Source organism: Urocitellus parryii, chromosome 4, assembly GCF_045843805.1.
Source record: "Urocitellus parryii isolate mUroPar1 chromosome 4, mUroPar1.hap1, whole genome shotgun sequence".
NCBI lineage: Eukaryota > Metazoa > Chordata > Mammalia > Rodentia > Sciuridae > Urocitellus > Urocitellus parryii.
The window spans coordinates 149414601-149431264 of NC_135534.1; the positions used below are offsets into that span (position 1 = coordinate 149414601).

Here is a 16664-nt window from a genome sequence, read left to right on the forward strand (position 1 = left end):
TTTTGATTTATCTTTTGTGAAGGTACTAGTGGTTGCCTGCCTGATATTCATCCTTCCCTATTTCTAAGGACAATGATGATTTATTTGTGGGTGGTAGTGTACACAACCCAAACCTATATTTCTCAGCCCATCTTATAGACAGATATGGCATGTAACACAGTTTCTGTTTGTTGCAATGTAAGCAGGAGTTTTGGGGGTAAGACTACTAAAAAAAGCTGTTAGGAAGATGAGAGTGGGCAGTCTCAGTTGGCACATATCTTGAAATGAAGATGTGAGTTTTCCCATTGGAAGAAAATGTATAAATCATGAGGACTTAATACTTTAGGTCTCTATAATTTTAAGTTTTCTCATTGTAAATTGATAAAATGGCATACTGGTTCATACTTCAGACTTCATGTACTCATTTAGAATTTACCTTGAGAGATAAATCCAATCTCAGCATATTTTCAAACTAATTTTCTTAGACTGCAAGATCGAGGATGAATCTGTGAGAAATTAGCCATTCTCTGTGAGGCTTCTTGGGACCAAGACACAACCAGCTTCACCAGGCAACAATCTAAACACACCAAGCTTTTCTTTTGAACATAAAAGGATTATATATTTGTACTGACAATACACAAATGCTCCACTAAAAAGGAATGGAATCTGACCCAGAGGCAACCCACTAGGAGACATGAAAACTTCCTTAATAACAAGACTATCATATATTTGTTTATATATATATTCTCTACAGGTGGTAGAGAAACAACACAGAAAGAGAGAGTAATGTGGAGAAAACTGTGAAAGTGGGTCAGTGAAGTCCTGAGTAGGCAGAAATCATGAGTAAGCTGATAACCAGTCGCACAAATCATGTAATATCCTGATGATGAAGGAGTAATTAACACAAGTATCTGCTAAAACTGTTTCTTCATTTTCATGCCCACTGCCTTCATCAGATTAATTCATTCTTACTCATATAGATGACTGGAATAATAATTAGATATTCCTGACTTTCATTTTTCATCATGTAAGGCACTTACCGTGTCACTCTCTATGTGTACATGAACATTGCATGTTATACAATAATGTGTCATGGGGTTGGCTCTACAATGGTACCACTCTGTTTGCATATGACTGAGAGACTGAGACTGGAGGAGTCATATCATATCCTTTTGGGAAGAAACTGAGACCCAGAAAAGCCAGAGGTCTTTTTATTCACTCCTCTAGCTTCCAACAGAAAGTACATGCTGATGCCTTCTTCTTCAAGGTCTCTCCCCTCTTCTGATCTTAGATGCATATAGCCAACTATTTACCCTGCATCTCCATTAGAAGGACATAGAATACATAAATCTCTCATCCAAGTACTAACCAGGTCCAACTGTGCTTAGCTTCAGACATATCAGAGGAGATACAGTGTTTTCAGAGCAGTCAGTATAGCTGCATGCCTGAATCTCAGCATATCTAAAACAAAGCTCATCAACTTTTCCTGAAAGTGATTTTTCTCTTTATAGACTGAAATCACAATTTGTTCAAGCTAAAAAACTACAAGTCTTCCTCTCTTCCTATTCCTTTATTTTTCATATATAAGACAACAGCAAGTTTTTAAGTTCTTTTTAAAGTTTTTTGTTATTTTTAATTGATACATAACAATTATGTAAATTTGTGGGATATAATGTGATGTTTTCATATATGTATGAATTGTGGAATGATCAAATCAGGTTAATTGGCTAATTATCATTTCTTTGTGATAAAAGCTTTTAAAAACCTCGCTTTTGGGTATTTTGAAATAAACATTATAATATTATTAACTATAGTCACTGTGTTGTACACTAGAACTTATTCTTCCAATCTAATGGTAACTTTGTGCCTGTTGACCAACATCCCTCTTCCTGTGCCACTCTTCTCCCCTCTCCCTCCCCCTAGCCTTTGGTAGTCACCATTCTGTTGTCTGCTTCTATAAGTTCAACTTTTTAAGATTTTACATATAAGTGAGATTTTATTTTATTTTTCTCTTTGTGCCTGTCTGGCTTATTTTGTTTAATATAATGTTCTATAGGTTCATATGTATTTTCATAAATGAGGGAATTTCTTTCCTTTTTTCTCTTAAAGACAATTAGTATTTCATTGTATATATAAACCATGTTTTTTAAAAAATACATTCATACATTGATAGACACTTAGGTTGTTTCCCTATCTTGGCTGTTGTGACAAACGCTGCGTTGAACATGAGAGTACAGATATTTCTTCAACATACTGGTTTCAATTCGTTTGGATATATGTCCTGTAGTGAGATTGCAGGATCATATGGTAATCCTATTTTTTTTTATATACTGGTGATTGAACTCATGGGTACTCTAACGCTGATGTACATCCCCAGCCCTTTTTATTTTTATTTTCAGACAGGGTCTCACTAAGTTGCTGAGGCTGGCCTCAAACTTGTGATCCTCCTGCCTCAGTCTCCTGAGTTACTGGGATTATAGGCATGCAGTGCTGTGCCTTGCATATGGTAATTTTATTTTCAGTTTTTAAGGAACCTCCATATTGTTTTCTAAAATGGATGTACTAATTTACAACACTATAGCAACAATATACAAGAATTTCCATTTTCCACATCCTTGTCCACACTTTTTATCTTTCATCTTTTTTTTTTTTTTTTTTGGTAACCAATATTACAATTGTGAGATGATAGTTCATTGTGGTTTTAATCAGGGACACTTGGGCACTGAACCACATCCCCAGGCCTATTTTGCATTTTATTTAGAAACAGGGTCTCACTGAGTTGCTTAACACCTCGCTTTTGCTGAGGCTGGCTTTGAGCTTGTGATTTTCATGCCTCCTCCTCCTGAGCCTCTAGGATTACAGGCATGTGCCACCATGCCTGGCTCTTTACCTATTTTAATAGGCTTATTTGTTTTCTTGTTATTGAGTAATTTGAGTTCCTTATACATTTTGTATTTTAACCCATTGTCTCATGTATGATTTGCAAATATCTTCTCCCAGTCTGTGGGTGGGTGGTATCTTTATTAATTCTTTGTTAGGCAGAAGTTTTTTAGGTTGATGCAACTCAACTTGTATTTTTTCCTTTCATTGCATGCTTTTTGGGGGTCATATCCAAGAAATCTATGCCAGACTAAAGTTATGGAGCTCTCCCTCTGTTGCTTCTAGTAGTTTTATTTTTTTCAGGTCTTACACTTAAATCTTTAACTCATTTTGAGTTGATTCCTACATAAAGCAGGAAAGAAGAGTCTATTTTCAATCTTTTCTGTTAATTTCCAGTTTTCCCAGCACCATTTATTAAAGAGACTGTTTTTTCCCCATTGTGTATTTTTGGTAGCATTGTCAAAAATCAACTGACCACAAACATGTGGGCTTATTTCTGGGCTCTCTATCCTGTTTCATTGGTCAATATGTATTTTTATGCCAGTAAACATGCTGTTTTCATTACTATAGCTTTGTAATGTATTTTGAAATCTGGTATTGTGGTGCTTCCAGCCTCGGTCCTATTTGTCAATTTGGCTATTTGGAGTTTTTTTGTGTGGTTCCATATGAATTTTAAAGGATTGTTTTTTCTATTTGTTTCTATTTGTAAAGAACAACATTGGAATTTTGACAGGACTGCACTGATTCTATAAATAACTTTGGGAGTTATGGTTTGTATATGAGGTGTCCCTCAAAAGTTCTTGTTTGTGCAGGAGACAAAATGATTGGATTATAAGAGTGTAATTTAATTGGTCCATCCTAGTTTGACTGACTGGGTGGTAACCGTAGGCAGGTGGGGTATGGCTGGAGCAGGTGGGTCATTGAGGGTATCCCCTGGTAGGTACATCTTTTCTGTGGCCCCTTTCCCCTCTCCCTCCCTCAGCTTCCTGACCCCACCATAAGCCAAACACCTTCCCTCTTCTGAAGGGTTCCCTGAAGATGTGTTGCCTCACCTTGATCTCAGAGCAATGGATTTGGCCTTCTATGGACTGAGACTTGAGTATGAACATTTTAACAATATTAATTGCAATCCATGAACATGGCATATCTTTCTATCATTTGTGTTTTTTTCAATATCTTTCACCAATAATTTGTAAATTATAGATCTTTCAGTTCCTTGGTTAAATTTGGCCTTAAATATTTTATTGGCTGTTTTGATGCTTTGATTATAAATTTGGATTGTTTTCTTAAATTTTTTCAGACACTTCAGTGTCAGCAAAGAAATGCTCTTCATTTTTGTAAGTTTGTATAGTACAGTTTTACTGTATTTATTTATTAGTTTTAAGAGTTTTCTGGGGGAGTCTTCAGGATTTTCTATATATAAGAACATGCAGAGACAGTTTCACTTTATCCTTTCCTATTTGGATGCTATTTATTTCTTTTTCTTGTTAATTACTCTGGCTAGGACTTTCATTATTATGTTGAACAGACATGGTGAGAGTTGGATTTTTTTTTTTTTTTGCATTATGGGGGATTAAATCCAGCAACACTTTACCACTGAGCTACACCCCCAGCCCTTTTTATTTTTTTAAATTTGAAAAAGGATCTCAATAAGTTGGAATCCTCCTATCTCAACCTCCTGAGTCACTGGAATTACAGAAATGCATCACTGTGCCCAGCTAAGAGTGGGCATTCTTATCTTGTTTCTTAAAGGAAAAGCCTTGAACTTTTCACCAATTATTATGATATTAGCACATGTGGAATTGTCACACATGGCCTTTATTGTTTTAATGGGCATTTTCTAAACTATTGACTTTATTTTAATCATGATATAATGCTGAATTTTGCTAAAAGATTTTTCTGAATCTATTGTGATGATCATGTGGTTTTGTCTTTCATTCTGTTAATAGGATGAATTCCTTTTATTTGTTTACAAATGTTAAGACAACTTTGCAGCCCAGAGGTAAATTAGACTTGACCATGGTGAAAGATCCTTCTAATGTATTGTGGAATATGATTTGAAAGTATTTGTTGATGATTTTGTATCTAGACCCATCAGTGATATTCCCCTGTAGTTTTCTCTCCTTGTAGTGTCTTTGCCTGGAATTGGTGTTAGAGTAATGCTGGTCTTATAAAATTGGTTTGGAATTATTCCCTTCTCTTCAATTTTTTTGCAAGAATTTGAGAAAGATTGATATGAGTTCTTTAAATGTTTGGTTGAATTCAGCCTTGAAGTTACACGGTCCTGAGATTTTTTGATGGGATACTTTAAAATATTGATTCAATCTCCTTACTCACTGGTCTATCTAGTTTCCTCATGATTCACTCTTGGTAGGTTGTTTTTAGGAATTTATTCATTTCCTCTAGGTTGTTCAATTTGTTAACATAATTACTCATAGTAGTCTCATATAATCTCTTATATTTCTTTGTTATTAATCGTAATGTTTCCTCTTTAATTTCAGATTTTATTTATTTAAAAATTTCCTCTTTTTTTCTTAGCTAAGGGTTTGTCAATTTTGTTTAGCTTTTCAAAAACACCAACTCTTGGTTTTGTTGCTCTTTTTCATTGTTTTCCTAGTCTCTGTTTTGTTTATTTCTGCTTTGATGTAGAAATCCAGATCTGGAAAGCTCAAATGACACCAAATAAGGTGAATCTAAAGAGATCCACACTGAGACACATCTTAGTCAAAAGTTATGAAGAGATAAATTTGAAGGCAGCAAATTGTTACATAAAAGGGAAACCCTATAAGGTTATCCGTGGATATATCAACAAAAACTTTTCAGGTCAAAAGGGGATGGGATGATATATTCAAAATTCTGAAAGAAAAAAATTCCCAACCAAGAATACTCTATCCAGCAACCTTGTCTTTTTAAAATGAAGAGTGATAAAGACTTTCCCAAACAAAGAAAAGCTTTAGCACCACTACAACTGTGTTATAATAAATGCTAAAGGGAGTTCCTCAAACTGAAGCAAAAATATGCTAATTAATAATATGAAAGCATATGAAAGGATAAAACTCACTGGTAAAACAGGAACATTGTCAAATCCAAAACACTCCAGTTCTGTAATGGTCTTGGGTAAAACAATTATGCCTTTATTATAAAAGGCAAAACCATTGAAAACAACTGCCAGGCTTGGTGTTTCATGCCTGTAATCCCAGCCATTCAGGAGGCTGAGGCAGAAGGATTGCAAGTTTGAGGCAAGCCATGCAATATAGTGTGACCCTGTCTCAAAATAAAAAATAAAAGGGGCTGGGGCTGGAGTTTTAGCTCAGTGGTAGAGTGCCTCTGGATTCAAACCCCAGTACCACAAGACAAACAAACAAACACAAAAAACAACCTAAAGCTATAATGATTCATTAAGGGTACAAATTGCTTTTTAAAAATGCAAATCATAAATGTAAAAATGTTAATTGTGACATCAAAAACACAAAATGTGGAAGGAGGAGGAGGAGGAATAAAACTGTAGAGTTTCTATATGTGATCAAACTTATTTATCAGCTTAGAATAGTCATAAGATGTTTTATGTAAGCTTCAGGATAACCACAAAGCAAAATTTTATCACGGATACACAAAAAGATCCAAAGCACACCACAACAGAAATCCATTACTGACAAAACAAGAAAAGAACAAAGGATCTATACAATAACTAGAAAAACATTAATAAAGTGGCACTAAGAAGGCATCACCTATCATCAATTACTTTGAATATAAATGGTTAAAGTTTTCTAATGAAAAAGTATAGAGTGGTTGAATGAATAAGAAAATAAGAATCTACCATGGAAGGAAACCCTCAATGTTATACAAAATCACATACAAGAGGTTGTGAGGGGAAAGGGGGGGAAAAAAACAAGGGAGAGAACTGAACAACAGCAGATGAGGTAGAGAGGGAAGTTGGGAGGGGAGGGGAGGGGGGATAGTAGGGGATAGGAAAGGCAGCAGAATACAACAGTCACTAATATGGCATTATGTAAAAATGTGAATGTGTAACTGATGTGATTCTGCAATTTGTATTTCGGGTAAAAATTGGAGTTCATAACTCACTTGAATCAAATGTATGAAAGATGATATGTCATGAGCTTTGTAATGTTTTGAACAACCAATAAAAAAAAGAAACTTGAAAGACATTCATTGACTAAAAATAATGAAACATTTTAGATATTCCATGTAAATGGTAATAAAGAGCAAAGATAACTATGCTTATTTCAGACAAAATAGACTTTAAACTAAAAACTGTAAAACAGAGACAAAGAAGGCCATTGTGTAGTGAAAAGGGGTCAATTCATCAGGAAGATATAATAATCACAAATATACATGCATCTAACAACACAGCACCTAAATATAAGAGGTGGGAAAGAAGACTGCAGCAAAACAGTAGTGAGGGACTTCAATACCCCACTTTTTTTTTTTATTGATTGTTCAAAACATTACAAAGCTCATGATATATCATCTTTCATACATTTGACTCAATTGGGTTATGAACTCCCATTTTTACCCCAAATACAAATTGCAGAATCACATCGGTTACACACTCACATTTTTACATATTTATCTAGAAAGACTATCTTTCTGGAAGAAAGAAACAATGACTTGAGCTACACTTACACTTAACAAGACATTTATAGGACATTCCTTCTAATAGCAACAGAATATGCCTTATTCTCAAGTGTACATGGAACAATCTCTAGAGAAGATCATTTGTTAAGCTACAAATATAACACATTGTAACAAATTCAAGAAGACCAAAGTCATATCAAATAGGTTTTTTTTTAATGGTATGAAACAAGAAATAAAATAGTTTGGGATGTAGTTCAGTGTGTTACACTTGCTTAGCATGTGTGAGGTACTGGGTTCAAAAAAGAAAGAGTCATTTCAAGCTAGTTCCTTGAAACAGAGATTGTGTTTAGGAGAAATTAAACTGGCAATAATCTTTTCTGGGAATTGTCAAAAGTAATTTTACTGTAGTATAATTGACATTTTGGCCCTCCTATTTATGTTACTGAAAAATCAGTCATCTAATATGTTTAAAGAAAATCACTTATACAAGCAAACTCAAGTTGTGAAATAAACCATAAATTAAGAAATTATATTTCTTCTATCAGTCAAGACCAGTTTTTCTTAAGTAGCTATGGGGGTGGGAAACTGAAAGACTCATTTTGCCTGTTATTTTTCTCTCTTTCAATTTCATTTACAAGATTTTCAGCACTGACGCTTTTTAATCAGCCTTTCCCTTTTCTTCCTTTTTCCAAAAATTGTCAAGAAAAATGTTTATTTCTACCAATATCTATGTCCAAATTGTATAATATTATTTTTTATTAGCAAAAAATATTCTTATAGAGGGCTTCTTTGCATGCTATGCAGCACCGTAGACATCTTAGAAAATCATGTGAAAAGATAGCTGATTCACTCTGTACTGGTATTTGATTGCTTTCAAGTTCTCAGAGAAATTTATGCTTTGGAAACTATTTTCCTGTTTGCAAGTTATAAATTGAAAAAAAAGGAACCAGTATGAGCATATAATAAACAATTATTGAACTTCTACTTATGTGGTCAGTAAATACATGCCTGCTTATAACATATCACTGCACTTTATTCCCTGAGCTGAAGTACAAGTAGTCACATGCCCTTGCTTTGTGCCTTGTCCCACTGATGCCAAACAGTGTTTTCTAAAGGAAAGGTAGGAAATTTGAAGTTAGAGGGATTGGGTTTGGATTCTGGCTCTGATGTTTCTTCATGCCCCTAGAGAAGGTTAACTATTTAATGCCTCTAAGATCAGTGTCTTGATCTGTGAAATGGGAATATAAATACCTGCAATATTGAGTTGCTGGAAAATGTAAATGAGTCATCATCTGAAACAGAGAAAGTACTTCATAGAAGTTGGTTCCTGGCCTAGACCTTTCCTCCTCCATTTCCTGCCTTTGATCATAGTAGGACTCTTCTGTTCCTATTACATAATAGAGAAATGTTCTGTTATTACAAGGATACAGTGAAGAGTGCAGGGAAAATTTAGGACCAGAAAAAATTTCTGGACTAAGCCTACTCTCATGTCGTGAACATTAACCCAAACTGGATCGAGCTATGTCTACATATTTCAACTTAAAAATACTCTCTGGAAGAAAAGAACCACTAGGGTTCTTTTGGGTAGATATTCTGGGCTAGGACTGACTTTTCAATATCAAAAAATATTATCTTCAGGCTGGGGCTGTAGCTCAGTGGTGGAACACTTGCCTTACACATGTGAGGCACTGGGTTTAATCCTCAGCACCAAAAAAACCCAAAAAAACAAAAAAAAACCATAAAAAGATACTGTGTCCATTTACAACTAAAAAATATTTTTTAAAAATATTATTTTCAAGGGCTGAGGCTATAGTTCAGTGGCAGAGAGCACTGGGTTTGAACCTCAGCACCACATAAAAATAAACAAATAAAATAAAGGCATGCTGTCTCTCTAACAGCTACAAAAAAATTTTTTAAAATATATTATTTTGGGGCTGGGGTTGTGGCTCAGAGGTAGAGTGCTCGCCTACCATGCGTGAGGCACTGGGTTCGATCCTCAGCACCACATAAAAATAAATTAAAAAAAAGATATTTTTAAAAGGCCACTTTAAAAAATATATATTATTTTCAAGATAGAGTTGCCAATTTTTTAATTGGTTATTTTAGAGTGCTTTAGAAGACACACCCATGATTGTTGCTATAAGCCTAAAACAAACTCTTGAGTCAGCAAATTGGAGATTTTAAAGCTTTCTTGAAAACAGATTTATATATAATGTGTCAATCAGAGTCCAAACAGGAGACAAAAACATACTAGTTACTTGAACAGAGAATTTAATGAAAGGTTACTTAACTAGGCAACTGAAGGATAAAAAAGAAGGTATCATGGCAGTAGCAACAGCAGGAAGTAGCTCCCACCATGAGGGCTGGGAAGCAGAAGGGAAGTAGCCAGAATTATTAAAACTTAGAAATGTTGAGAAGGGGCTCCACAGAGGTAAAACTCAAACCTAAAACAAAGCTGTGTCTCAGCTTGTGCTGTATCTCTGGGCTGGCATTAGGGGCACTATGGGCCTGTGACCAAACTTTAAGTATGTGGTACTGGTTCCCCGGTGTCTCTGAGGCTGGGAACATGATGAGGCTGGTTTTGCAATTGTTGGAAAAACCGCAAATTGGATTCAGCTGCTACTATGGTTAAGCATTACTGTTGCTGGGTGAAGATGACTTGCTGGAGTGATCTTACACAAACCACAAGCTGACGAGAAACCTATGATGAACAAACAGAAAGGAACACACCCTTTCTCCCTCCTCCATCCTTGTTGTCTTCCTCTAGCATCTACTGACATAGCTAGCAGGAGCAGCTAGCTACACAGAAATGATGTTTTCAGAGTTCCAGGCCCAGTAGTGCAAAACTGTGCAGGAAGGGTAATGATAACAACTTAATGTGTAACTTGCTTGAAGATAGATCTCTATATGCAAAGGTAAGAAAGATTAAGGAAGTAAGTGATATTTTCTTTGTTTCATTCTTTCCCAACTTCTTATTCAAGACTTAATTTTCCGCAGTGTAATGGGATTTGGAAGAAGATACAAGACTGTGTGCGATAGTCAGCTTTTTGTTACTGTGACCAAAATACCCAACAAGAACAATTTAGAGGAAGAAAAAATTATTTTGATTTTTGGTTTCAGAGGTTCAGTCCATGGTCATTCAATTCTATTTGTCTGGGCCAAAGGTGAGGCAGAACATAACGGTGGTAAGAAATGGTAGAAGAATGCTGCACCATTCATGATGGACAGGAAGCAAAGAGAGGAAGGGGAAGGGACTACAAGGAAGATGACCCCTTCCAAGGCACTCTTCCAGTGACCCACCTCCTCCAGCCATACCCACCTGCCTACAGTTACCACCTAGTTAGTCCATTTAAACTAGGATAAGCTAATTAGGTTATAGCTCTCATAACCTAATCATTTCACTTCTGAATATTGACATAGGCACTTTGGGGGACACCTCCTATCCAAACCATAACAAAGACAAATTTGACCCAATATTTCATCCCCACTTTTCCATGACACCAGTAAATTCATACATTTGATTTCACAGATTGTCAAGTTTTCCATATTTGAGGCAACAGACTTAGAGTTGATTGCTTTTTATTTTGTCAAGTGATGCCATTAAGTACTGCCTATGATTTCACTAAGAGAACATTTTACTCACCAACACTCAGGAAGAACATAATCTCAGATTAAAGCATAGTTCTTAGTTGAATTGTTTTGAAAAACTCACTGCATGGGTTCTCTCTCATACAGTGAGGATGTCCATGGAACAGGATAGAGGAGAGCATGGCTACAGAGTCATTAATCAAGACCTCCGGAGACCAAGCAGAAAGCAGGTATGATTTTATTCGAAGTTACCATGTATGTATACTCAGGCAGTGGCTAAGCAGATTACAGGCAGCCATCAATACAATTTCTGGCCAACTGTCCTTGCAGGAACCAATTAAGGAGTGGGCCGTGGAACAAGTACAGGGACTGCAACTCATGGCCTCATGCCCAGGGCTGATCCTAGAGGGTAAGCTGTTTGTGGCTCACATGCCTAGCACCAGGGAGTGGTTTGCCACTCAGAAGCCTTAATGTATGGCATGTATGCAGTACTCCATGCACTTGTCCTCACATCTCACTGTTTAAATACAAATACTGAGGGAAGGTAAGAAAAATATTGATGTTTTCACATTTGTATGGATTTTATAATAATAATAATAGTAATAGTAATAATAATAATAATATCATTGAAAGCTCGCTACAAACTGCAGTTATGATGAACACTACATATGTATCAATTACTTAACCTTCCCCTAAGGTCTCCTGGTGCAACCCATTATCACTTCCATAACACATTCAGATAAATACATATTAGTGAAGATGTGTACTTAAGGTAACACAACTAAGTGGCAGAATAATGCCTAGCAGTCAATCTTCTGACAACAAATCTGGCTGAATTCCCTGGCTACCTGCACCTTTTTTCTGGAATTCCTTGTACACACCTCTTATATGGGTCTAGGCTAAAGTTATGGGCCATGGGCCCAGACATCATTGATTTTATCACTTAGCCCTACTCTCCTGGCCAAAATTTGTTCTACATTTCAAGATAAAATTTATATAACTTTCAAGTGCAACCTGATACACGTTGTTTTCTGCTCATGCATTATTTGAGTTGTATTCTTGACATGTTCATGATCAAACCCCTCTAGGCTTAAAATATTGTGTTTCCATTCCTTCCATTTCTTCCATTACATACACACACATACGTGTGTACACAATCCTTGCATGAAGTGTTCAAAGTCTCCCTCCCAATGGGTATCCTGGTAAACTCAGGAAGTCAGAACTGCTGCTTTGTAGCCTTAGTCTGCTTTTTCACTGCTGTGACTAAAGGATCTGACCAGCACAACTGTAGGAGAGAAAAAATTTATTTGAGGGCTCACAGTTCCAGAGTCTTAGTCCAGAGAAGTCTTAGCTCCATTCCTTGTGGCACAAGGTGAGGCTGAGCATCACGGTGGGAAAGGGTAATTGAGGAAGGCATCTCATATCATGGTGATCAAGAAGCAGACAGAGAGACTCCTGTTCCAGATACAAAATATATATCCCATAGCCATGCCCTCAATTTAACCATTTCCTCCAGCCACACCCCACCTGACTCTAGTTACCACTCAGTTTAATCCCTTCAGGTATTAATTCAGTTTAATCCCTTCAGGTATTAATTCACTGATCAGGTTAAGACTTTCACAATCCAATCATTTCTCATCTGAAACTTCCTGCATTGTCTCACACATAAGCTTTCAGGGGACACCTCATATCCAAACCATAACATAGCCCAACATCATCTAATTGATGCTGAAACTGAAGAAGAGGAGATGGAAACTGGTTTGTAGCTTTCTGGCTTTTTCTGGTTCAGTGGCTATTTGCAAAGGGAGCTTCTAAGTTGGGGCTCAAGCCTTAAGGGTGGAAGATTGCCGAGAGCCATCTATGAGCCCTGGGTAAACTGAGTGATATTGGAGCCATTAAGCAGAAAATCCTGGTATCAGTAATACAGGTTTAGTATAGAAATATAGAAATGTGAGAAGTCACTGTAAATAAACCCACTTTCATTTGTTTGCCACTCAAAAAGGCTGAGGACAAATTGTTGGGATAAGGAAAAATATTTATTTCAAAAGCTAGTAAACTGAAGAAGATGTGAGGCTGTTGCCAACAAAGAGCATCTTAGGGAACTTAGGGGTGCAAAGGGGCTTTATCGGGAGGGAAAGGAGGAGCAGAGGGGCAATGAGCAAGAAGGCAAGATGCTGAGTGCCTAGTGGTGACTTCCTCCTCCAGGGCCTATATTTTCTTTTCTTTCAGAACATCCCTGAGATATCAGGTCAGTCCTTATAATTTTTTTGATAGACACAGTATTTCCCTACAAGTTAAGCATTATTTTACTTTTAATTAAAGAACAAAATTATCAAATCCTTGATTCATTCTTTGATGTTATCTGAAGACTATCAGCTGTTCTGGATTTTATAAATCTAGAAGAAACTTAATAATGAGTAAGTTTTACAATGTATGTCTTTTTAGTTCCTTCTTCCAGGAATAGCTAAACTTACAGTTAATTATTAAGATGTGAAATCTATCTTTCACTGGACAACAGAGGGAGATAAAGGCAAAAATTTTAACTTGTACTGTAGTTTCAGTCAGAGGTATGTCTCATCTACAGCCAAACTAGTTGGAGACTAATAATATATTGCTCATCCTAATGATCTCCAAAATTAGTAATTTTTAAAGTCAATTAAAAGCAAGTAAAACTGTAAGGCTTATTTAGGATTTCCCACAGTTATATCACCACTCAGTGGTATCAAGGTCCTTTTATTCTGTTTCTCAAAACTGAGAAAGAATGGAAGTTACATATTCCTAAATCTAAGATTCTTTTAGATCCTCAAAGCCCACCTGATCTTTCTGTGTGTTAGACCCTTTTTGGATAAAACAGGTCAGTGGAAAATTGTGACAGTGGGTTGTTTTGGAGGAAGAGTGTGGAGGATGTAGGTTTTGATCTTGTTCTTACTCTACTCTGTACTATGTGGTCTCTCAATGTGGAAGAGAAAACGAAACCCACCGACTGGCAGTTCAGGGCTGTACTAATTGTTCCATGTAGTTGCCAGAACTCCTTCCAGTTCATTACTCTCCTATCTTAAGAGTGTGTTCTTCCACTATGGAAAGCAGTATGGAGATTGCTCAGAAAACTTGGAATGGAACCACCATTTGAGCCAGCTATTTCTACTCCTCAGTTTACACTCAAAGGATTTAAAATCAACACACTACAGTGATGCAGCCACATCAATGTTTATAGCAGCTCAATTCACAATAGCTAAACTTTGGAACCAACCTAGATACCCTTCAACACACGAATGGATAAAGAAAATGTGGTACATACATACAATGGAATATTACTCAGTTTTAAAGAAGAATGAAATTATGGCATTTTCAGGTAAATGGATGGAACTAGAGAATACATGCTATGGTGAAATGAGCCAATCCCAAAAGACAAAGGCTGATGCTGATCCATAGTGGGGGAGGTAGGGAAGAATGAAGGAACTTTGAATTGTGCAGAGTGGAGTGAGGAGAGGGGAAGGGCTGTGGGGATGAGAAGGATGGTAGAATGAGACAGACGTTATTACCCTATATACATGTATGATTACACTACTAGTATGATTCTGAACATATATAGCCAGAGGAATGAGAAGTTGTGCTCCATTTGTGTACAATGTGTCAAAATTCATTCTACTCTTATGTATAACTTATTGGAAAAAAATAAAATTTTTTTTAAAAACCACTTAATTAAATGATCAAGAAACTCACCTTCAGTTCTGATATTTGCTATTCTAAAACTGTTATAATAAAGAATTCAATCTAATTAATTTTTATATGAACTCAACAACCTACCCTGTACCAGAATGGACAAAGAGGTAGGGATATCTCTATAAAGCATATACTATAGTTTAAAAAAAAAAACACAAGGAATTTATACCTTTTTTTGCTTCTTATATGAATGCTTTCTGGCTCTCTACAGAACTGATTTTCCCTCAAATATAAATATCTTTAATAAATGTTTGCTTTGAGTTGGATTGAAAGGAAAAATAAGGTTTTCATTGCTAAATTGTTTTTTAAATTATTTATTTATTTATTGGTACAGGGGATTGAACCCAGGGGCACTTCAGCCTTTTTTTATATTTTATTTAGTTACAGGGTCTTGTTGAGTTGCTTAGGACCTCACTAAATTGCTGAGGCTGGCTTTGAACTCACAATCCTTCTGCCTCAGCCTCCTGAGCCACTGGGATTACAGGTGTGCACCACCATATCTGGAAAAACATCATTTAGTTTTTTTTTTTATTCCCCTATTATTTTTCAAATTTTAAATTTATATCAAAGCAATACATATTCATAGTTTGTCTTTGCATTTTAAGATAGATTTCATTTTTAAAATTATATATATATATATATATATATATCTGTGGAGTATATTTTTGCTTACTGTACATCATGGAGTATAACTTATTCTAATCAGGATCCATTCTGTGGTTGTACATGATGTGGAGATTTACTGGTGGTGTATTCATTTATGAACATAGGAAAGTAATGTCTTATTTTTTTTTTATTTTTGTTGTTGGTAGTTCAAAACATTACACAGTTCTTAATATATCGTATTTCACAGTTTGATTCAAGTGGGTTATGAACTCCCATTTTTACCCCGTATACAGATTGCTGTATCACATCAGTTACACTTCCATTGATTTACATATTGCCATTAGTGTCTGATATATTCTGCTGTCTATCCTATTCTCTACTATCCCCCCTCCCCTCCCCTCCCCTCCCCTCTTCTCTCTCTACCCCCTCTACTGTAAATCATTTCTTCCACTTGTATTATTCTTCTCTTACCCCTCCTTTCCTCTTATATGTAATTTTGTATAACCCTGAGGATCAACTTCCATTTTCATGCAATTTCCCTTCTCTCTCCCTTTCCCTCCCACCTCTCATCCCTGTTTAATGTTAATCTTCTTCTCTAGCTCTTCGTCCCTACCCTGTCCTTAGTTACTCCCCTTATATCAATGAAGCCATTTGGCATTTGTTTTTTAAGGATTGGCTAGCTTCACTTAGCATAATCTGCTCTAATGCCATCCATTTCCCTCCAACTTCTATGATTTTGTCGTTTCTTAATGCAGAGTAATACTCCATTGTGTATAAATGCCACATTTTTTTTTATCCATTCATCTATTGAAGGACATCTAGGTTGGTTCCACAATCTTGCTATCGTGAATTGTGCTGCTATGAACATCGATGTAGCAGTGTCCCTGTAACATGCTCTTATTAGGTCTTTAGGGAATAGACCGAGAAGGGGAATAGCTGGGTCAAATGGTGGTTCCATTCCCAACTTTCCAAGAAATCTCCATATTGCTTTCCAAATTGGCTGCAGTAATGTCTTATTCATTCCACTATTTTTCTTATTTCTATACCTCCTCTCTTTCCTTCATTTCCATTTGCCTAATTCATTAAACTTTTATTCTTTCCCACTCCTCTTTGTTGTGTGTTAGTGTCCATATATCAAAGAGAATATTCAACCTTTGGTTTTTTGAGATTTGCTTATTTCACTTAGCATGATTGTCTCCAGATCCATCATTTACCAGCAAATATCATAAAGTCATTCTTTCTGGCTTTGTATATATACCACATTTTCTTTATCCATTCATCTGTTGTGCATA

At 36.0% G+C, this 16664-nt stretch overlaps 1 protein-coding gene across 3 annotated transcripts in view; it reads left to right on the forward strand.

Moving 5' to 3' along the window:
• Il33 (interleukin 33) overlaps nucleotides 1-16664 on the forward strand; it is a 171692-nt gene that overhangs the window by 45024 nt on the left and 110004 nt on the right. For all 3 annotated transcript variants that reach the window (XM_026391494.2, XM_026391493.2, XM_026391499.2), the window contains one exon: nucleotides 11191-11273. In XM_026391494.2, the coding sequence (XP_026247279.2) occupies nucleotides 11196-11273 (78 nt within the window). In that variant the 5' untranslated portion in view covers nucleotides 11191-11195. The remainder of the gene's footprint in view (nucleotides 1-11190; nucleotides 11274-16664) is intronic.